At 47.9% G+C, this 22286-nt stretch overlaps 1 protein-coding gene across 1 annotated transcript; it reads right to left on the minus strand.

The window, feature by feature from the left end:
• Window positions 1–379: 379 nt before the first annotated feature.
• Window positions 380–21639, minus strand: WNT1 (Wnt family member 1). The gene is made up of 4 exons (XM_028721369.2): window positions 20216–21639; window positions 13378–13631; window positions 9017–9282; window positions 380–2804 (listed from the first exon to the last, which is right to left on the minus strand). Exons 1-4 carry the CDS (start codon window positions 20314–20316, stop codon window positions 2316–2318), a joined length of 1110 nt encoding a protein of 369 aa, XP_028577202.2. The 5' UTR covers window positions 20317–21639; the 3' UTR covers window positions 380–2315.
• Between the last annotated feature and the right edge of the window lie 647 nt (window positions 21640–22286).

A 22286-nucleotide genomic window follows, 5' to 3' on the forward strand; every position in this document is an offset into this window, starting at 1 on the left:
TAGCAGACCAAAGCCTAACAAATTCCAGCGTCTGGAAGCTTGCAGTTAGATGAATTCAAGCTGGAAGTGAGATGCGGCTTCTTAATAGGGCGGGTAACATTGGAACAGATTAGCAAAGGATGTGGTAAATTATCCAACACTTGGAGACATTAAGTGACGATTGGCCGAGTTCCCAAAAGATACGTTGTCACTCAGCTGCAAATAATTCGGTTTAGTGTGAGGATTGCCAGGCAAGACGCCATGACCTGTGCGGAGAGGAGGTCAAGTTAGAAGTGAAGGTGATCTGCATCCATCTCAACAACGGAGCAGAGGGTAGCTCAGATTCAGGCACTTCCATTCTTGGCCTTTCAGCAGAATGTAGCAAACCCATTAAACTCAGTTGAATTGATAAAAATATATACTTTATTCTTTTCTAGAGTGCCAGAAACAGGATTCAGGACACATAAATCTAGGAGCAGGAACCTTGGTCCAGGCCTACAAGAATATGAAACAGGCAACAATAAATATTTTATTTACACACATATGTAAAATTCTCGGCAATCCCAACCACTTCTTCAGTGCATAGTACTTACAGGTTTATCCGGTGAGTGGGTGAGAGCAGAGTGGAACGAAGAGGAGAAAAAACACAACTTTTTTTTTTTAAAAAAGCCAGTACTTTCTCCAACACATTTTCTTGGCAAAGTGATCAAAGGCCAGAAGGCACATGAGTATGTGTGTGTGTGTGTGTGTGTGTGTGTGCATGCATGTGTGCGTGCGTGCATGAGCACGCGCGCACACACACTCTGCATTTGGGAATAGTTGTAAACACATGTAACAACATGTAATTTGGGGAAACTGCCTGCCTGCCTTTGAACTTGACAAGCACTTGGCAAGTCAACACCAGGGGCCTTTGACAGATCAAGCCACTGTATTGCCACTTTGTTGTGCACAGATGTGACACTCGGAGATGGAACCAAGGGAATGGCGTGCAAAGCCTGTGATGTTCTCTTTTGCATGTCCCATCTAAAGAAATGAAAACTGCCCAGAGTGCAGTAGGGCTTTTGCTCAGTTCCCATTTTGATGGGGCTTATATAGGCACACCAAATCTATATGTCCCCATAGGTTATAAAACTGTGGCTCCACAGATTGCTTAGAACAGACTTCCCCCGGTGGTGGAGCTTATGCCCGAGCTGCCCAAGGGGGGAGGGCATGGAGGGTGCCCCCCCAGAGGGCTGCTCTCTGCCACTGGGTCAGAAGAGCTGCTGCCGCCGGGCATGAGGTGTGCTGCCCACTTGCCTGCCATTTTGTCACCCCCCCTCAGTCATGACACTAGGGCGGCCCACACCTACTGCACCCCCTTTCCTACACTTCTGACTTCCCCAGCCTGGTGCCCTCCAGATGATGGGGGACTACAACTCCCAGCATGCCTTCCCACTGACCATGCTGGGAGAAGCTGTAGTCCAAAACATCTGGAAAGCACCCAGCTGGGGAAGGCTGGCCTGGGATTGGTGCTCCAGCGATGCTTCATGGAACTGGCACATTGGGTTGCATCCCTCATGGGACGGGGGATACGAAAATGCAAAGTATTAAATAAAAGACATTCACTCCAACACCTAGTAATCTTATACAGTGTCTCATCAATGAGAAAGAAAGTCCACTGAGGCAATGCTTAATCTGTGAAATGAAAGATGCCAGGTTGTGTGGAAGATGCCTGGAAGATGCTCCCTGTAGTCTGGACACTCCTAAACCTTTCTTCACAAACTCAGAGGTATTTTTTTCCTATTCTGACCACTCTGCAAGAATAGGAACAACAGCAATGACAGCAACAGCAACAACAACAACAACAACAGCTAATACACTGGGAGATACAAGGCCAAGTGTTGAAGTCTTCCGGGATTCTGCCCTGATGAAGAGATCTGGTTCAAATTAAAGCCTGTGATGAGAATCTTGACATGCAGGCAGGACCTGAGGGGCTGCCTAACAAGCAGAGAGACGCAATCTGAACTCGTGGGGACTTGGGTCTGGCAAGCTAATATACACACAAATGTCCCCTTTCCTCCCAGGCTTCTTTCAGCCATCCAGCTTGTGCTGAGTCTCTCTCTCCATGTAGTCTGTGGACAGCAGAACCTTGTTTGGGGCAGGGGTGGCTGGCTGGGGGTAACTCAGCAGCCTGCTTGCTAGACCAACAAAGGGTGCGGAGACAGATGGGGAGGTGAGGTGGCGGCGGTGGCAGGCAGGGCTGATGTTCTTGGTGGGGTGTGCATTTTTTGGATCCCCTCTATTAAGAAGTGTTTTGTTTCCTGGATGCAGAATGTTCTTCGCTCTCCTTTCTTTGCTCACAAGCACTCATGCAACACTTGCATGTTGGTGCAGTTCAAGCAGCTGACATGGCAGCACCAGTGGAACGTGCAGTTGCAGCGCTCCGTCACCCGCTGCGTCCGGGTCCGGTACCCCCTCCCACAGCACAGCAGCTCGCAGCCATCCAGGGCAGGGGAAGAGCTGTTGCAGGAGCGGCCTGCTGTCCCCGCTGTCCCTGTCTTGCCGCTGTAGGTGCAGAAGTTGGGCGACTTCTCAAAATAGATCAGGTCGTGGGGGGAAGGGGGCTTGTGGGCAGGGTTCTCGGGCTCCAGGTGGTGCAGCTCCACCCGGGAGGCCCGGTTGCTGCCTTTGTTGCCGTAGATGACCCGTGATGCACCATCAAACCGGTCCTTGAGAAAGTCCCCCACGGTCCGGAAAGTGGGCAGCCGCATCCAGCAAGTCTTGACTGTGCAGGAGCCAGACATCCCATGGCACTTGCACTCCTGGCGCATCTCCGTGAAGACCGTCTGAATGGTAACAAAGGAAGGGAATGCCTGTTAGAAGACACCAGAGCAGCAAGGTTCTGAGCCAGCCACAGTATGGACCACACCATAGAACAGGCATAGGCAAACTCTGGCCCTCCAGATGTTTTGAGACTACAATTCCCATCATCCCTGACCACTGGTCCTGTCAGCTAGGAATGATGGGAATTGTAGTTTCAAAACATCTGGAAGGCCGGAGTTTGCCTATGCCTGCCATAGAATCATAGAATTGTGTGGTTGGAAGGAACCCCAAGGGCCATTGAGTCCAATGCCGTGCAATGCAGGAATCTCAACTAAAACATCCCGGGCAGATGGGCCCCCCAACCTCTGCTTAACAACCTCCAGTGAAGGAGAGTCCACCTCCTTCCAAGGGAGTCCATTCCACTGTTGAACAGCTCTTAATTGCCAGAGTTCTTTTCTGTTTAGTCAGAATCTCCTTTCTTGTAACTTGAAGCCACTGGCTCAAGTCCTAGCCTGCAGAACAGGAGAAAACAAGCTTGTTCCCTCTTCCATGTGACAGCCCTTGAGATATTTGAAGATGACTCTCATATCTCCTCTCCATCTCCTCTTTTGCAGGCTAAACATACCCAGCTCCCTCAACCGTTCCTCATAAGGCTTGGTTTGCAAGACCCTTGGTCATCTTGGTTGCCCTCCTCTGCACACGTCCCAGCTTGTCCAGATCTAAATTCATGCCTAAACGCTTGGCTCCTAGGGCTGCATACTTTTCATAGCATAGTGGAACAGCTAAGTCATGGCGAAACAGTAGTCAGGAAGTTTATGGTTCAAATATTGCCCTGGCCACAAACTCACTTCGTGACATTAGGCAAGCCAATATCTCTTACCCTCAGTCTTCCCCCTGCCTCATCTGCAATAGGGGGATAACAGTTTTGAGTAGCAATGGCCACCACCTTAAGTGACTTTAAAAGAGGAAGAGACAAATTCATGGAGGATAAACTATCAACAGCTTCTAGCTACGAGGACTATGTCCAACATCCAACATCCAACATCAGAGTATGCCTCTGTATGCCTCTGAAAGCCAACTGCTGGGAATCACAAGGGACGGGGAGCACTGATGTTCTCAGGACCTGCTTCTGAGCTTCCCATAAGGATCTGGTGAGATGTTGGACTAACTGGGCCTTTGGCCTCATCAAGTCTTATAACCTACCTTACAGACAATTGTGGGGATTATGTGGACCATGTACTGTACATAAAGTGCTCTGAAGTGCCTTATTATTATTATTATTATTATTATTATTATTATTATTAATCAAGATCACCATTGTTGTTATTAATTCCAACAGAGGAGCTTGCCCCAGTTTCCTCAGTGCCCGCGAGGTGAGGGCTGCTTGGGTATGTGCTTCTCACTCGCTCTGCTCTGCTGGGAACCCCTCCTCCCACCAGACTCCTCTCTCCCACCCCTGTGCTTGCAGGAGGGAGCTGTTCCCTTGGCGCACAGTGGGCCCCCCTCCCACCCACGGAATGTGGATGCGTCTTTCCAAGCCCAGAGCTTTCCCTTCCAAACGGGTTTTACTGCAATTAGAAGAATTGGAACCATTTCCTTCCAGATGTGTAGGAGCCCACATGGCAGCCGGGCTTGTGGTTCTGGGCTTGGCTAGCATGCAGGAGGTTTGCCTGCTTAAGGGCTGCCTTCTCCCCCTGCTCCCCCCTCTTTTTTTTTTTTTTTTTGGCCATCACACCACCACAGCCCACCCCTCCCATGCTGCCTACTGCCACCCTCATCGCCCATCCTATAACCTACTTTTGAGAAGTCAGCAGGGACACACACGTCCCAATGCACATGTTCGCACACATACATGGATGCAGAGAGCACAGAGATACACAAATGCTCCTGCACAATTCTGTTCATGAACATAGAGGCCCCGCCATGAGGTCAGGGAGCAGATTTTATGATACCATAAGTGACAGACAGGCAGATTTGATGCACTGGGCACATAATCCACCAGGAAGTTCTCCTGTGCAAGCCCTACTGTGCAGAGTAGCTGCTGCAGAAGAGCAATTTGGTGGCTGTGTACACACCATACATTAGGAGCACATTGCTTCCCTAAATAATACTGGGAACAGTCGTTTATGGCTTACAAAACTGCAGTTCTCAGCACCCTTAACAAGCTACAGTTCCCACGGTCCTTGCAGGGAAGCAATGTGCTTTAAATGTATGGTGTGCACATACAGCCTAAGACCTTGCACAGCTTGTGTTCATCCCAATTAGGGTCATGCAGGGGGAATTGTGCCCTGTGATAAATTGTGGAAGGCAAAGTGAGGTCCATTTCGGTCTCCTGCCAAGCAGAACTTAAAAGTTAACAGAGCAGCTTTTTCTCTGATTTCTGGGACTTTTTAGGATGATCAATTTCTTAGAGCTGATGGTGTAAATATTTCAGGTCCTCAAACTGGGGATTGGGTAGAACTTGACAATGAGCACCCAGACGGCCGTTCGAAAGAGAAGAAAATTATTATGGGAATAAAAACTGCAAACAAAACAGAGGCCCTTTGGAGAAGGAGCAATGCCTAGATGTGTACAGGCTGTTAGCTGAAGCCTCAAAGCCAAGACGGGAGAGCTGGAATGCCATATATAGTGGCCATATCAGAAACCTGGTGGAACAGTGAAAGCCAGTAGAATATGGTTATATTTGGATATAAAATATCTAGAAAGGGCAGGGAAGGCTGTGTTGGAGAGCCAGAATAGTGGACCAGGACTTGCACTCTCCAAGGCCCACTGCCCAGCTCAGCCAGTGGACTGAGGGGCTTGGCCCTTCGGAGAAGGGAATGGGCAGGAAACAGAGGAGCATGGGAAGCTGCCCTACAGTGAGTCACACTCATTGGTCCATCTTTTCTACACTGACTCCTGGGATCCCTCCCAACCCTACCTGGAGATGCTGGGAATTGCATGAACAGCAGATGCTCTGCCCATGAGCTATGAGCCTGCCAATTATCTTAGAGGTGAAAGGTGGAGGAGGGTTCATTTTCTTTAATAAATAAACAAAATTAAGAAGGGGCTCGTGCCCCTTGCAGCACTCCGTCCCCCTAGACTTCCTAGAATGGCAATAGGATGCCATGTTGCTCTGGAGCCTCTCCAAGTCCTGAGTGGCAAGAGGGAGGCAGCCGACCCACGCTTCCTGGAGTGGCTCCAAAGCGGTGAGACATCATATAGGCAGAGGGATCTGGCAAAGAGGGGACTGTGCTACTGGGAGTAGCAGGAGCCCCATCTCTTAAGAGTTTAAAAACCTCCTGCATCTAAAGCAAGAGTGGAGAGGCCAGAGCTGGCGGTGGCAGAAGGCACCTGGTCTCCCCCACCCCTCACAAACCTAGCAGTGCCTCTGGCAGCAGGGGGCGTTCCTCTATGTCCAAAAGGGTGCAGGGCAGAGCGGGGAAACTTGTGGCCTTGCAGATGTTGTTGGACTCCAAGTCCCATCAGCTCCAGACAGACTGGCCCAATGGCCAGGGATTATGGGAGCCGGGGCTCCATCAATAGAGAGCCACAGAGTGTGAAGGCTATTAAACCAGGCAGCTAAAGAGAAAGAAACTTCTTCATAGAATTGCTGGGGGTGGAAATAATGATTGCACAGCCAAAGATCTTTCCTTCATTTTTCTGGGACCGTTTGTCACACATCAAGCGGGGTGGGATTCTCTGCTTCCAGGGATGTAGGAGGAATGAATTTCTATGAAATGTTTGAGGTGGGAGTTAACCTTAGTTAACTATGAAGAGGCTAAACCCCAACCCCCTTTTTCTGTTGTTGTTTTTTTTTAAAAGAAAAAGGAAGAAAGAATACTTGAGACCAATAATGATAGCAGGCAGCCTCTCCTGGTGATATTTCAGAATGCCCATGGGATTGACACGAGATGGTGACATAGCGTCACTCCCAGGGGCGTGGGAACCATGGCTGGCAGGCTGCCGAAGGCTGTGCTGCTGCTCAGAGTGGCTGGGAGGCCTTTTCTCCTTCCAATTGCAGAAAAAGAGAAATGCAGCTAAAGCCAGTATCATATTGCCCTTATTAAAGTCCATGGGGAGGATGGATTAGGAATACTAGATATGGTTCTGGGTGGGATCTGGTCCCTTGGCAGGGACACGGGAAAGGGCTTTCTTGGTGGCTGCTCCCAGACTCTGGAACTCCCTCTTTGGAGAATCCAGACTGGCTCCCTCCTCATTATCCTTTGGCCGGCAGGTAAAGACCTTCTTCTTTCAACAGGCTTTTGGGAACTGACTGCTGTTAATGAAAGGGCAGGTGCCCTGCTGTGTTTTCAGTACAATTATTTGTATGTTTTAAACAGATCTTATGTATGTACAGTGGACGCTCAGGTTGCGAACGTGATCCGTGTGGGATGAACGTTCGCAACCCGCAGCATTCGCAACCTGCAGTGGCGCATCTGTGCACGCGCGGGTTGCAACTCGGCGCTTCTGCACATGCGCAAAGCACAATTTAGCACTTCTGCACATGCGTGACCCCCGAAACCCGGAAGTAACCTGTTCCGGTACTTCCGGGTTTTGGCAAGTCCATAACTCGAAAAAACGCAACCTGAAGCATCTGTAACCCGAGGTATGACTGTATATAGTTTTAATTCTATTATTATTTTTTATTATTGTTTTTTTCTATATTTTTAGCAATTTAGCTGCCTTGAGTTCCACTGAGGAAAATAGGAAGAAGAAGAATGCAAGGAGGACCCTGCTGGGTGAGGCCAAAGGCACATCTAGTTCAGCGTCCAGCCAACCAGATCATAGAATCATAGAGTTGGAAGAGACCACAAGGGCCATTGAGTCCAACCCCCTGCCAAGCAGGAAACACCATCAGAGCACTCCTGACATATGGTTGTCAAGCCTCTGCTTAAAGACCTCCAAAGACGGAGACTCCACCACACTCCTTGGCAGCAAATTCCACTGTCGAACAGCTCTTACTGTCAGGAAGTTCTTCCTAATGTTTAGGTGGAATCTTCTTTCTTGTAGTTTGGATCCATTGCTCCGTGTCCGCTTCTCTGGAGCAGCAGAAAACAACCTTTCTCCCTCCTCTATATGACATCCTTTTATATATTTGAACATGGCTATCATATCACCCCTTAACCTCCTCTTCTCCAGGCTAAACATGCCCAGCTCCCTTAGCCGTTCCTCATAAGGCATCGTTTCCAGGCCTTTGACCCAGATTCTGCCTCTGGGAAGCCCAAAAGCAAGTCATGAGTGCAACAGTGCTCTGCCAACTTGTGATTCCCCATTCAGAGCACATACCCCACCCCGAAGAATCCTGGGAACTGTAGTCTTAAGTGTGCTGGGAAGTGCAGCTATGTGGTGGATAAACTACAGTTCCCAGGATTCTTTGGGGCAAAAATCTGCTTTAAATGTATGATGTGTACGCAGCCAGAGTTAACTGTTTTGGTGGAGTTTAGTATAGTGAGCCAATCTTGTGAGTACTTGGACACTATTCAAATCATTACACATCCGCTCTTGATTGAAAGCCATTTTTCCACTTTTTTTGGTGGGGTCAGGACAGAGTGAATTACGGTCTAGAGTCTAGACACATGTTGAAACACTCACAAGAACAGCTTGATAGCTCAGATAACAGCAAAAGTCAGCTGTTTCTGACTTCACCATGTGAAAAGTAGTTGTGTGAATGGCATCCCCTAGTCTATACACAATAGGTTGTCATTCTCTCTAACTGCGGTCTTACTCGTATTTTTGTTTGCTTTTCAACATGTTAAAAAAAATCCTGCCAATGCCACTGTGATCCATTATCCCCATCGTGGAAAGAAAATGGCTTACAACAGCCCAGCCCAGTGTTAATATTGCAGCTGAGATGTGGGTTTCTGCACGTGCTGTAGTGCAGATGAGGCTCATCCGCCTGGGAAGGTAGCCCATCTAGAAGAAGGACAACTCTGATCCTAAACCTCTGCTGCCTTGCAGGATATCTTTGGAGAAGAAAAGGCTAAGGAGTGGAGTCCCTAAGACGGTTGGATGGCACCTTGTACACCTCCTTCTGGCAACTCAGGACCTCCATACACAGCACCCAGGCTTGCACCCTGGGGAAGTTGGTTTGGTGCTGCAAACACAGCAATCTACACACACACACACACACACACACACACACACACACACACACACACCTGCAAGCACACACACAGGTGTGTACACACACACCTGCAAGCACACACACAGCTTTGTCTACACTTCCTCGCCCACATGCTCTCTCACTTCCTACCAGACGTCCTGCTTCATTGTTGTGCAAATTCATCAGGAAACGCAGGTCCCGCCCCTTCTCATTGGAGTCCACGAACTCTCGTCCAAAGACCCTGCCGAAGTCCACATTGTCGCTACAGCCCCCCCAGTGCCAGTCAGGACCCCCTGGGCCCCGCCGGCGGTAGTCGCAGGTGCAGGATTCGATGGAGCCCTCGGAGCAGGAGCGGGCCACAGAGTGGGTGACGCCAGCGCTGGTGATGGCGAAGATGAAAGCTGTTTCGCGGCAACCTGGAGGTGGGAGATGGGAGGGGGAGATATGGCATGTCAGCACGCGGCATCAGAGTCCACAGTTCATTTCTCCCCATTCAGAATAAGGGCCACCCCAGAACATGCCTGGAGATCAACATCACTGCTGGCACAAATAACAGCTGCTGCCTCATTCATCCAGTATCCCCTGGGATAGCTCAGTTGGTAGAGCGTGAGGCTGTTCATCTCAGGGTTATGGGTTCAAGACCCAGGTTGGGCAAAAGATTCCTGCATTGCAGGGGGTTGGACTAGATGACCCTCGTGGTCCCTTCCAACTCTACAATTCTTTGAGTCTAAGTATTTTCTATCCTTCTTCACATTTAGGAAGATGGAGGCACCTTGCAAAGGGAACTTTTATTGAAGCAGCCAGAAGAATACCCATAAAAATCAGAAAACCAAAAGGAAACGGTTCGTAGAATCATAGAATCGCAACATCCTGCCTCCATCCCTGTCCCCCAAACCAGAAGGATCCCAAGACCCTGTTTTTGCCCTGTCCTGTTCACAAGACAATCACCAGCAGGGACCAAACAGCCATGAGAGTCTCCTTGCCATCACCATACTTGGGAGGTAGTTACATCCAACTGCCAAACTCCATCCACAGTTCACCTTGCATAATCCAACCAAAACTGTTATAATAAACTGATAGTAGGTAGCCTGCACAACTACGTTGAGACAGGTTATTCATGCAAGCAAACTAAGCCAGATGTTGCAAGGAACATGGGGGAAAGCTTGGCGTTACAATCCAGTGTGCCTACAGTAGGGTGGGGAATGTGTGGCATTCCAGATGTTGTTGGACTCCAGCACCTGTCAGTCCAGCCAGCATGGCCCAGTGGTCAGGGATGATGGGAGTTGTAGTTTAGCAACATCTGGAGTGCATCAGGTTCCCCAATCCTTGCTGTACAATCTCGATTTTGTGCTGACAAGATGTGTGTGATGGTACTATCTCGGAAAAGTCTCCCCCTCTTTCTTATACAAAAGGAGGGCAGTCACTTTTAAAAACCTGCTTCCTGATTAATTGGGAGCATCTTTTCGAATCAAAGAATTGAAAAGATTGATTGGCTAAATGCTGCAACCCATTAAAGAAATTCTTTAGCTGGGAAAGGAGAGCAAGAAGAGGCATGCTAAAGAGTCTGAGAGTTTGTGGGAAAGGAATGTCTGTCCTCTTCATATGGAGAGGAAAATAATAACAATTACTGACTATTAAAAACCAAAATAATACATGATGCCTGGTGTACAAATCCCAGCTGTGTGCTGTGTTTATGCGCTGATAATAGAAGGAAACTTTTTGCACATAGGAGCTGTGCACTTAAACCGCCTCCTCTGGGCAACACAAGCACATTTTGCCGTTTCCAAGGGTCTCTCTCTCTCTCTCTCTCTCTCTCTCTCTCTCTCTCTGTGTGTGTGTGTGTGTGTCCCTCTCACCAGCATAGAGCACCACTGTGGCACCACAAGCCATCCTAACCAGGATGAGGCAGCGATGATAGCCAAGGTGAAATAATGGTTAGTGTGTCAGATTAGGATGGGGAAAACTCAGGTTCAAATCCCCAGCTGGGAAGGAAGTTCACAAGGGCCAAGCTGCCCTCTCTTAGAGCAACCTACCTCTAAGGGTTGTTGCGAAGACAAAATAAGGGGTCTTGCATGCTACCCTATGCTCCTTGAAGAAATGGTGGGGCAATAATGTAAACTGCTATACATTTTGGAAAGTACTGTAGTTTCTCTGTTCGTTATGCATTTGGACTCCTCTTAAGAAACTGAACCTTTCAAAAGTGTACTGATTTTAATCACTGATTCCAAAACTGATTTTTGGTTTCTTAGAATTCCCAAGCAACTGTGAGTACAAGGCTGTTGGTTAATAATAATGACAGGGAACCAGAAGACATTTTCAATACATGAATTGGGAGCCCATGGTAGGTTTCCAGAGCTTCATGGCACTTCCCCCCCCACTGAATAAATTCAAGGCGACTGTGGAGCCTTCTGGCAGGTTGTAGTGCTTCATTTGTGTGCAAATTCTCCCAGTTTCCCAAGGACCAGAAAGTTCTGGGGCAGCTGTTCAAGTTCCTCCTTATGAGGAGAGAGAACTAGAGACTACTGGGATATTTTTCATTTTAAAATATCTATTTAAATCATGGTAGCTAATCTGACTCTGGCCCTCCAGATGTTGCTGTACTACAGCTGCCATTATCATTGGCCTTTGAGATCTGGAGCCCAGCTCCAGATGTTATTAATCTGGAGAGCCATCGGTTAGTCATGAGGCAGCTGCCTTGGGTGGCAGAATCCCAAGGGGCGGCGTCACCATGGGTGCCCCATCTGCCCCTGCCGCCACAGCTGGAGAAGCAAGGAAAAGCAGTGGCAGCAGCCTCTGGCGAGATCTTGTGGTCGCAGTGGGTGCCCTGCCCACTCCCTGCAGCTAGAGATGCAAGGAGAAGCAACTGCGGCTTCCAGGTGCCTGAAAAATCTTGTGAACCCCTTCCTGAAACCTGGAAGCTCTGCACACCTGGGAAGTGAGACCTCAGAGGGGGTGGGTGGGGTGGGGGTGGCCTGAGGCAAGATGGGACAGGCCTTCCCTGGGTTAATCGCCCCTTGATTTACATGGAGCGTGGGGGAGCAGGCAAGCTCCAAGACAGACAATGTTAAGTTTATAAAATGGCACCAATTCAACCTAAAGCAAACAGCACTTATCTGGACCCCCTTCAAAGAAACACCTATCCCGCCACAGGCTGCTTCTTCCATGCTTGAACTGGTGTCTCTGGGTGGTCACACTGCAATGCTTATGGAAGAGACATATTCTAGCCACCAAAACCCACGGAGCAAGCCAGCTTACAGAACGTCAGCCGAACTGACCATCAAGACCTATAAGCAAACAGGTGTTCAACAAAAGATGCTAATCCTTCCACTGGATATTTTGACAACGTACGCAATGTTTGTAATGAATCATAGAATCACAGAACTCTAGAGCTGGAAGGGACTCCAAGGGTCATCTAGTCCAACCCAGGAATTTCAGCACATGGTTCCCCATCCAATCTGAAACCAAAGCAGACTCTACTTAGCTTTGCAAATGTGCTAGCAGTTTTGTTGCTGCACCACTATGAAGACAATATCCTCATGACACATATTTTAACACTTTCAATAACAATACTTGTATTCTCATGCCTATTTTGCATTCCGAATAAGGGTGCACCTGGGGCAGGTGAGGCTATCTTGCTCTTCTAGTTAACACTAGACAGCAATAGCCCAGGCTTGACTTGGGTAACTTAATGACTTGTCCCACCTAATTCCTGCTTTTGATTACACATTTCCCACTCACATTTCAGGAAGTTTAGGTAAAGTAAAGGTAAAGGTTAGAGTGGCCTGTATTGGTCTCAGGCAGTCTGTGAAACTGGTGTGCTCGCTAAGACTTGCATCGTGCGCCCTTGGAGTATTTCTTGTGATCATCACTAAATGGGCCAGGGGCCTATGGCGAATGCAGATATCTGTGCTGCCGTGTGGATTTATAATGTTTTTAAGCAAAAATGAAAAGAAGCTCTGATTGTGAAAGAGGAGGGAAGAGCAGTCAATAGGGCAGCAGTGGTGCAAAAGCTTATCCTTTGTTAATGAGTCACACAAGCTTGCATCACACATACAAAACACTGGGAAGCAGAACACAAATATCATGAAATGCAAAGTAGTCTGTACACTTCCTTGCATTACTTCCTGTAGCAGATTGCATAAGAAATCCACTCATTTGGTTGTAACAGACTTTCATTTATACCAGGGGTGGGGAATCCGTGGCCCCCCAGGTCTCCTTAATCGCAGCCACTATGGCCCAAGGTCAGAGATTATGGGAGTTCTGGACAGCCCTGGTCTAGACAGTGGGAGACAGATGTGAAAGAGCACATGGTTATTGATTCAGCCAAGCAGCAGAAGAGAAATAGAGCTTTTCAGATTGTGGTGAACCAATCATCTGGGATTCTTTATTCTCTTGTTCCAATGGGTGGGCAAGAACACAATCTCGGCTGCCCCAGGCTCATTCTATATAAGCGAATGGCTCCCCACCCCAGGACTCCTATTGCCCAGTCTCCATCTCCATCACCTCCTTACCTCTGTTGACAATCTTGCCAAAAATGTTTGGCCCTGGTGTGGTGGGGCAATTCCAGCGGCGGTTGCGGAACTGCCACTTGCACTCCTTGATGGCGCTCTGCAGGCCGCTGCTGATGCTGTGCAGGATGCCTGGGTTCTGGCGGATGAGCTTGCGCTGCTTGCGGCTCAGCAGCTGCAGAGAAGGGTCCAGCACCAGCTGCACATTCTTGGAGTCCGTCAGCAGGTTGGTGGATGAGGCCACATTTATTATTCCCCTGCAGTCACAGAATGGCAAGGGTTTAAGCAGAAAGTTCAAATTCTGACACACAAATTTTGGTGTGTGAAATGGCACATTCAGATTTCTTGCAGCATTGAACACGGATATTTACATCAGCTGAGAGACTTACAGTGGTACCTCGGGTTAAGTACTTAATTCGTTCTGGAGGTCTGTACTTAACCTGAAACTGTTCTTAACCTGAAGCACCACTTTAGCTAATGGGGCCTCCTGCTGCTGCCGCGCTGCTGGAGCATGATTTCTGTTCTCATCCTGAAGTAAAGTTCTTAACCTGAAGCACTATTTCTGGGTTAGTGGAGTCTGTAACCTGAAGTGTATGTAACCTGAAGCATATGTAACCTGATGTACCACTGTATTGACATCTTCTGACTGTTTTCATAGGCATCAAATGTAAAATCTCATTCACTGCCACCTGTCAAATACTAAATATCATTGCTTGTGAACTGTTGAATGCTGTGAAATGCTACAAACCACTGCATGCTTATTTAAAACCATTGGGGGGAACCACACTCCATAAAGGATGATTGAGGTATCTGACAATGATTAAAACCAATAATAATAATAACAAACAGCAACATGAAAAGGGACGCAGGTGGCGCTGTGGGTTAAACCACAGAGCCTAGGACTTGCCAATCAGAAAGTCGGCTGTTCGAATCCCCGTGACGGGGTGAGCTCCCGTTGCTTGGTCCCTGCTCCTGCCAACCTAGCAGTTCGAAAGCATGTCAAAGTGCAAGTAGATAAATAGGTACCACTCCAGCGGGAAGCCAAACGGCGTTTCCGTGCACTGCTTTGGTTCACCAGAAGCGGCTTAGTCATGCTGGCCACATGACCCGGAAGCTGTATGCCGGCTCCCTTGGCCAATAAAGCGAGATGAGCGCCGCAACCCCAGAGTCAGCCACGACTGGACCTAATGGTCAGGGGTCCCTTTACCTTTACCTAACATGAAAGGAGCACCGGTAATATTCACTATCAAGCAGCATAAAAGTGGTGTTACAAAATATTTTTTTTTAATTTGGAATTAAAACTTCCTACAGATTAACCTCACTGCCAAAAGTATCAGGACAATCAACCATAACATACCAGAGGGAGACCATAACCAGCTTCCTGTCCATCAGATGCCTTTCTTAAAAGAACCAACTTTGCAATTTGGCGGAAGGTCATCAGAGAGGAAGTAAGATGGAGTTGCCTGCACAGGGAGTTCCAGAGCCTGGGCACACCTACAAAGAAGCCTCTTAGCGTAGTCCCAACTAAATACACTTCAGATGCTGGCAAGTCCCATAAGGCGGCCTCTGTTGATGACCTTAATGAGCAACCGCCTTGAGTCCCATCAGGGCAGAGGTGGATTTAGGGGAGTGCAACCGGTTCAGTCGCACTGGGCGCAGAGTCTCAGGGGAACTGCAGGGGATGCCGCAACTATGATTTAGAACAGAGCATGAGAGGCAGGAGTGCCAAATTCTGGTGTTGCACAGGGGGCCACTGAAATTTGAGACCCCAAGGTCTGCCACTTGGCAGGGGAAAAGATGAGGTATGTATGTATGTATGAATGAATGAATGAATGAATGAAATATTAAAAATGGAAACAGCTCCTGAAGTCTACAGATGATTTATTTATTTTTTAAAGAAAGAATTGGATGTGGTACAGAGCCATTGATACTGAGTCATGTAGTTGGGAACTTAGTCTAGTTCTCCATCAGCCTCAGACAAAGTGTTCAATAATGTCAGGGATTCTGTAAGTCGGGGTCTTAAGACCAAGGGCCACAGGTTCCCCAGTCCTGGTCTAGTTATTAAACACGAGGGAGGCAGAGTTTCTAGCCAGGGACACCCTATACATCTAAAGAGCAACCAAAAGGAAATGCCATACATGTTTGCCATTAGGGGCACTTTGCATGCTGGAAATGTGATAAATATTGAGCGAGAATTTCCTTCCTTTCCTTTCTATTTCATCCAAGGAGAAAGAAGACTACAGAATTACCTAGCAAATCCCACAAAAAAACACATTAGCAACACTAGCCCATGTGGCAGTCAAGGGTCTACATAACAGGATCAGTGCAGAGTTGTCCAAAGTTTCTGCACCTTTCTTGCAAGTACTCTACCTCCTCCTTCAGCCCCAAGCAGTGGATTAGTTCTGCAACTAGTAGTGATTCCATTTAGCTGCCATGGCTAATACACACTGATATAACAATCCTCCATTAACTTGCTCTCACACTTTAAAATAAAATTTAAAGCCAAATAATCTAGTTGCTATAGGGACGCAGGTGGCGCTGTGGTCTAAACCACAGAGCCTAGGGCTTGCTGATCAGAAGGTCGGTGGTTCGAATCCCCACGATGGGGTGAGCTCCTATTGCTCAGTCCCTGCTCCTGCCCACCTAGCAGTTCGAAAGCACGACAAAGTGCAAGTACATAAATAGGTACCACTCCAGTGGGAAGGTAAACAGCATTTCCGTGTGCTGCTCTGGTTCACCAGAAGCAGCTTAGTCATGCTGGCCACATGACCCGGAAGCTGTACACCGGCCCCCTCGGCCTATAGAGCGAGATGAGCGCAGCAACCCCAGAGTCGTCCGCAACTGAACCTAACGGTCAGGGCATAGCTGTCAACTTTTCCCTTTTCTTGCGAGGAATCCTATTCGGAATAAGGGAATTTCCCTTAAAAAAAGGGGAAAGTTGACAGCTATGGGTCAGGGGTCCCTTTACCTTTAATCTAGTTGCTATCGCTACATCTTGTGGTGATGAGTTCCTCCACTTAGTGATACACTGAGTGAAGCAATTCCTTTTCATAGAGTCGGAAGGGACCCTAAGGATCATCTAGTCGAACCCGCAGCAATGCAGGAACATGCAGCTTGTTGGCTGTGAACCTCCCACTACCAATCAACTTTCCTGGGTAACGCCAAGAATCAATCAATTTCTTTCTCTCTCTCTCTCTCTCTCTTTCTCTCTCTCTCTCTCTCTCTCTCTCTCTCTCCTCACTCCATACCATTCATGATTTCATAATTCTCTATCATGTAACACTAATATGTGAAGCTGAATAGAATATATGTTTGTTTGTTTGTCGTAAATCAGAAATAATAATAGCAATATAATTACAGATCTATGCTGCATATTCTAAGGGTCAAGCTGTACCTCATGCCCCATCCAGTGGAGGAGACTGCAAACAGCACCTGTGTGGTGACTTCTCCCCACAGTGGCCGCAATTTGTAGTGCTACTGGCCACCTGGATCTTGTGCCTCATGTGCAGAGCACAACATACCACACATTCCTGGCAGCAGCTTGGACTGGCGCTGCTACTGACCACAGGATGAAGAGCATCTACATGGTAAGAAGCACCACACACATTGTACACATGCCATGTGCAGCAGCCTCCCTCTCAGTGTGTTGAGTCTGAAAAGAAGGGAGGCTGTAATAGGTCAAAGCACCTGCTCTGTGGATTAAGCCTCCACAAGAGGCAATGTTCCGTGAGACCTTATGCAGCTTTCTTCAAGGACCGTCCAATTACAGAAAGCATTTGGCTGAATGGCTGATCTGGTGCGAATTGTTGGTGTGTATTGCTGCTACTGATTATAATTGTTCTTGTTTAAGCTATTTTATATTATTTTAAAATGCTGAGGGGTTGCTTTTGTACTTGAAATGCAGGATAAAAACAAAACAAAATTAATGGAGCTAGCTGCGGACATTCCTAAGTATTGTGTAAAAGTAAACAGCAAGCAGTCCTATGTGCCTCCTGCTTTCAGTCTATAGATTATTCCTGATATCCATAAACATTAAATCAGATTTGTTGCTCTGTTGATTCTGCTTTGCGGTTTATTACTAACGAGTGTCTCACATAGATAGATAGATAGATAGATAGATAGATAGATAGATAGATAGATAGATAGATAGATGGATTCAGTGAATGACTCACAGATGTATTAAAACTGTTAGGATACTTCCTGATGAGTTACAGTCCTAAAATTTTGATACACCTGGTGAAAGAGACCTTGATTGCCAGAAAAATTCCCAAAGTAGAACATTTATACAACTCTATCACAAAACGGTGTCTCAAATAGACCCATACAATAATGAAGATTCTTCCAGGAAACCTAAATTTGGCATTCACACAGCCCAAGACATTGGAATTACTAGAAAAGCATCTGAGGAACATATATTTTAAAAATATTTTCCAAGATATGTGAGGTGGGGTGGGGGGTGGGGAGAAGGGAGACTTTTTTTGCACCTTCTGGTCAAAGCTTGGAGCACAGAGTTTCCTTTTCAGAAAAGACCAGAATTCTAACTTAGATCAAGCCAAGCCACATGCTCTATAAGACAGCCTATTGGTCTGTAGGACTTCCATGGCATCCTCAGATTTGGATGTGGGGCTTGCAGAGGACTTATTAACAAGGGACATATAGCTATGCTTGAAGAATGCAGGCTCCATTTACTAGTAGTATTAAAGACATTTGGGCCTCACTGACTCACACACTGCGAGTTGGAGCAGCTGATTCTTAAGGTACTTTCCGATGAGTTAGAACTCTGAAATTGGGTACACATGTCATCCAAGACACTCCAGTTCCAGAAATAATTTGAAACGTGGGACATTGTACTTGTCTCCTTCAAAACAGGGAGCTGATGGTGCACCCCCAAATAATTATGGTGCTTCAAGTCGACCGAGAAAATGAATCTGTCAACACGCACAACCCATCATATGCTGATTACTGTGAAAGTTGTAAGAAAATTTATAAGTCTTTCCCTAATGATGGGAGGCATGAAATCTGTGCACACAGTTTTAGGTACCAGTAAACAACCCAGAAATTTGAAAGTTGGTACTTGCGCAGCCCAAGACACACAGATTACTAGGGAAATCTGAAAACTGGGCATTTCCCAACTGCATCGTCAACTTCTGATGCTTACCTCCTAGTCAGTATTTCAGCACACAGCAAGCCATGTGGGTGGAGTATTGGGAGCTGGGCATTCTGTTAACTGTTCAGGTTTGCATTTAGAGGAGGAGACAAGCAGAGACCTAGAGCTATCCCAGCAGAATACACACTTTATTTTCCTATCCATAGCTATAGATACGCACCAAGCAGCTGCCCTTGTAACCTAATCTAATTCTGTGTACATGTTACAAACTTAAAATCAGGATAGATATGGATTGTGACTAAAGCTGTGTGTCTACTGCTTCACAAACCAGTGGTGGGAGTGCACTGGATGCCAAGTAAATGGGCATGTGCGCGCAGCCTCAGCTTCCATGCACCTGATACCTGCAACATGCCAAAGATCCTAGTGCGCTCCATCGGCCGGGGACCATGCAATGCTTTTTAATGCCTCTGAAAATGCTGGTGCTCCAAGCAACTAGCTTGGCAAGCTGTACAACAGAGTGAGCCAGTGATAATTAATACACTGAACAAATTATACAGATTAGAGCTAGACTGCGGGATTCACACATAAGTCTTAACACAACAAAGTTTTTAAGATGAGTGTAAAGCCTACACAGGCCAGAATGCCCATTCACATTGCAAATGCCTCTACTCACATGTAAAATGGTCAGAAACACATGTGGACCATGCTAAAGAAGTGCAGGATTGTTATTTAATTCTGATTTAATTGGGAATTCATTTAATTCTTGCAGATTTGAGATTTAATTTTCTAGGACTCACTTAAGCAGCCTCCCTGAGAATGGTAGAGGTAATGGGAATGATCTTTCGCCCAGGGCTATGATTAAGGATGAATGGGTTGCAGTACCTGCCGCTAAATATTGTTATGGGGAGACTAAGCATCTAAAAGTAAAAATGAAAGTAGTAGTATAGGAAGAAATATTAATATAACTCATAGTAATTATGCAACAATAAATGAATGAATGAATAAATGAATAAACAATAAATGAAATATAGCTGTGCCACAGCAGCAGTGCAAACTGTACAGTAGATTATTATTATTATGTACTGTATTATATATGTATTTGATACCCCACCTTTTGCCCCTCACAGGGACTCAAGGCAGCTTACAAATTATAAGACACACTTTCCTGCCCTTAATTAACCATCACTGTAGCTGTAACAGCAGCAGCAATAGCATCATCATCATCATCACCACCGTCGTCACTTTTCTAAAAGAAACTACTACAGCACACCTGTACACTATCACACTTCCAAATTAGACCCACCCGCTGACCTCAGTTGCCAAAGGCGCCTTGGAGTGTCAGTGAAGCCTATGTCTTTTTCTGCCCTATATGTCTTGTACCACGAGGATGCCTCTCTCAGGCGTATGCAGATGCCCTGGTCTTTAGCTAGATCAGGATTCCACAGCAAAGGGCCAGGCGATACAACGTGCCTGCGGTCGGGAATCTTACAGGGCAAACCAGGTCCGGGAGGCTCGCCGAGCGTGCGCCCCCTTTGAGCGCGCCTTGGGTTCTTGCTCTGCCCATTCACCTGGGCACTTGGCGCAGCTTCTCGAAGCTCTGCCAGCAACTCTAGGAGTGGGGAGTCGCAGGTCACCTCCGTGGGAGCCGGGCCGAGGCGGATTTGATTCCCCTCCCCAGGCTCTTCGAATTTGGAAAGGCTCCCCAAAGGCGCACAGCGCGTAAAGCGCACTTACCACCATCGGCCGCTGTTATTCACCGCCAGCGTGTTGGAAAGAGAGGAAAAAGCCAAAACCCACAAGGTCTTCAAGCCTAGCATTAATGCCACGGGGCTCATCGCTTCGCCTGCCCTGCTTGCCTGCTCGGCTGAACCGCCAAAAAAAAAAAAAAAAAAAAAAAGGCAGCGGAGAAGAGATGGGTGGGTGGAGAGGTGGGGTAGAGAATCCGTCTCCAAAGACCTTGCTGGAGAGGCGTGCACTGTGCGCCCGGGGAAAGGTCCTCACTTGTGGAGAGTAGTTTGAGCCCAAATCGAAGTTTTTTTGGTTTTTTAAAATAGTAGTAGTAGTAGTAGTAGTAGTAGTAGTAGTAGTAGTAATAATAATAATAATAATAATAATAATAATAATAATAATAATAATAGAAAGAGAGGAGCAGCCGGCGAAAAGTCCCGCGAGGAGATGCTCTCCGCTACCGGCAGTCCCGGGTGGCGACGCTTCTCTCTGGAGAGCAACTAAGGCGCAAGAGGGGGAGACGTCGCGCGTCCTGCTCGCTGGGGCCCCCTCGAAGCACGTCTGACATCCCCTCGCCAGGGCCGGCTTCTTATAGAGGCTGTGATGAGGGTCGCCCTGGAGTGAGCCATCGAGCCAGAAGGACCCGGCGCGGTGCGCTACCGCGAACAATGCGCCTTTGCGCAAAGGAGACGCATCACAGCCCGACGGGGAGGGAAGGGAGGGGGGGAAGCCAAGCGCCTTTGGACGGGCCGCTCCCCTTCCCGTCACATTAAATTCCAGGAGACCCGAGATACAGAAAACCCTCTTTCTGAAGGAGGGGAGGCTGCTTCTTGCTTGTCACTCAACTCCCCCAGCCCTTCACCCCACCCCAGCCCAGGACGGGGCCGCGGCCAGTCATTCCCTCCGAGGGACCTCTAGCCTGGCGCTGGTCTCCGACGTTCATGATCCAAGTGAAGAAGGAGCAGGAGCCAGAGGGGACGCGAAGGCACCTAAAGAAGACCCGCTCGGTCACAGGAATGGGGAGGCTTGCAACGAGGACGCGGCCGAAGATCGCCTGGTCCTGCTCAGTAGCAGGAGCAGGAGCCCCATCCCGCAGGATCGCCTCTCTCCGCGGGACTCCAGTCGCCACATTTGGCCGCCGAGGCTTTGCGGTGGCCTCGTTCCTCCTCTCCGGAGTCTTTTGGCTGCCGCTGGCCAGACGTCATCCCCCCGCTTGGGCTTGGCCTGGAGAGTCCTCAGCGCCTCCTTTCATCCCGCGGTGGCGGAGAGAGAGAGAGAGACAGCAGCAGATGGAGCGAATTAAGCTGCTGCCACTCGCGCGCTCGGCTCCGCTGGTTCCAGCTTGGGACGCAGCCGCTGGGAAGCTGCAGAGAAGGGGAAGCATTGGGAGGGCAAGGCTGGCGCATGGGGGGCAGAAGTCCCCACGCAACTGGATGTGGTCCTCAGTAGCTACACATACAAGACGCTCCCGGTCTTGTGCAGGAGTGATCCTTTCAATCTTCTCAAATGGCTGATTATGGCGCGCGCACAATTTTCGTATAGGATAGTGCAGCAAACTTTTCTACATTGACCAAAACTCTGCCCTGCCTGCCTGGGATTATACGTTAACAATCGGGGTCCAAAATCACATTAGTTTATTCCTGCCTGAAAAGTTATTTGTCCCTGGAAAGGTTGCAGCCATTGGCAAGCCCCACCAGGAGCATTCCTCCCTTAAGATCTGTCTTTATACAATCAATCTTGTCTTTATGCAATATATTCATAAAAAGAAGTTTTACATTACGCAGCCGTCTTGGTCACCCTCTGCACCCATCCAGGCATTGTGCATATAGTACACTGTTGCTCATCTTTCCGTGTGTGTGAACTGTTCACACGTGCAGGCCATCACTTGATTGCTGCTGTGATGTATGAACGACGCATCACAGATCAAAGACCATAAATAAAGCACATATTGTTGCTTTACATTTCCCAGACATGATGTTTCAAAGGAGTCCATGAATGCAGTCAGCTATCCCTCATCAGGCCTCCATAATTCAACTGTGGAAAAAGGAAATGATGTCCTGTATGCGTGAAGCAGGTA

The sequence above is a fragment of the Podarcis muralis genome, chromosome 2 (genome assembly GCF_964188315.1).
Source record: "Podarcis muralis chromosome 2, rPodMur119.hap1.1, whole genome shotgun sequence".
Lineage (NCBI taxonomy): Eukaryota > Metazoa > Chordata > Lepidosauria > Squamata > Lacertidae > Podarcis > Podarcis muralis.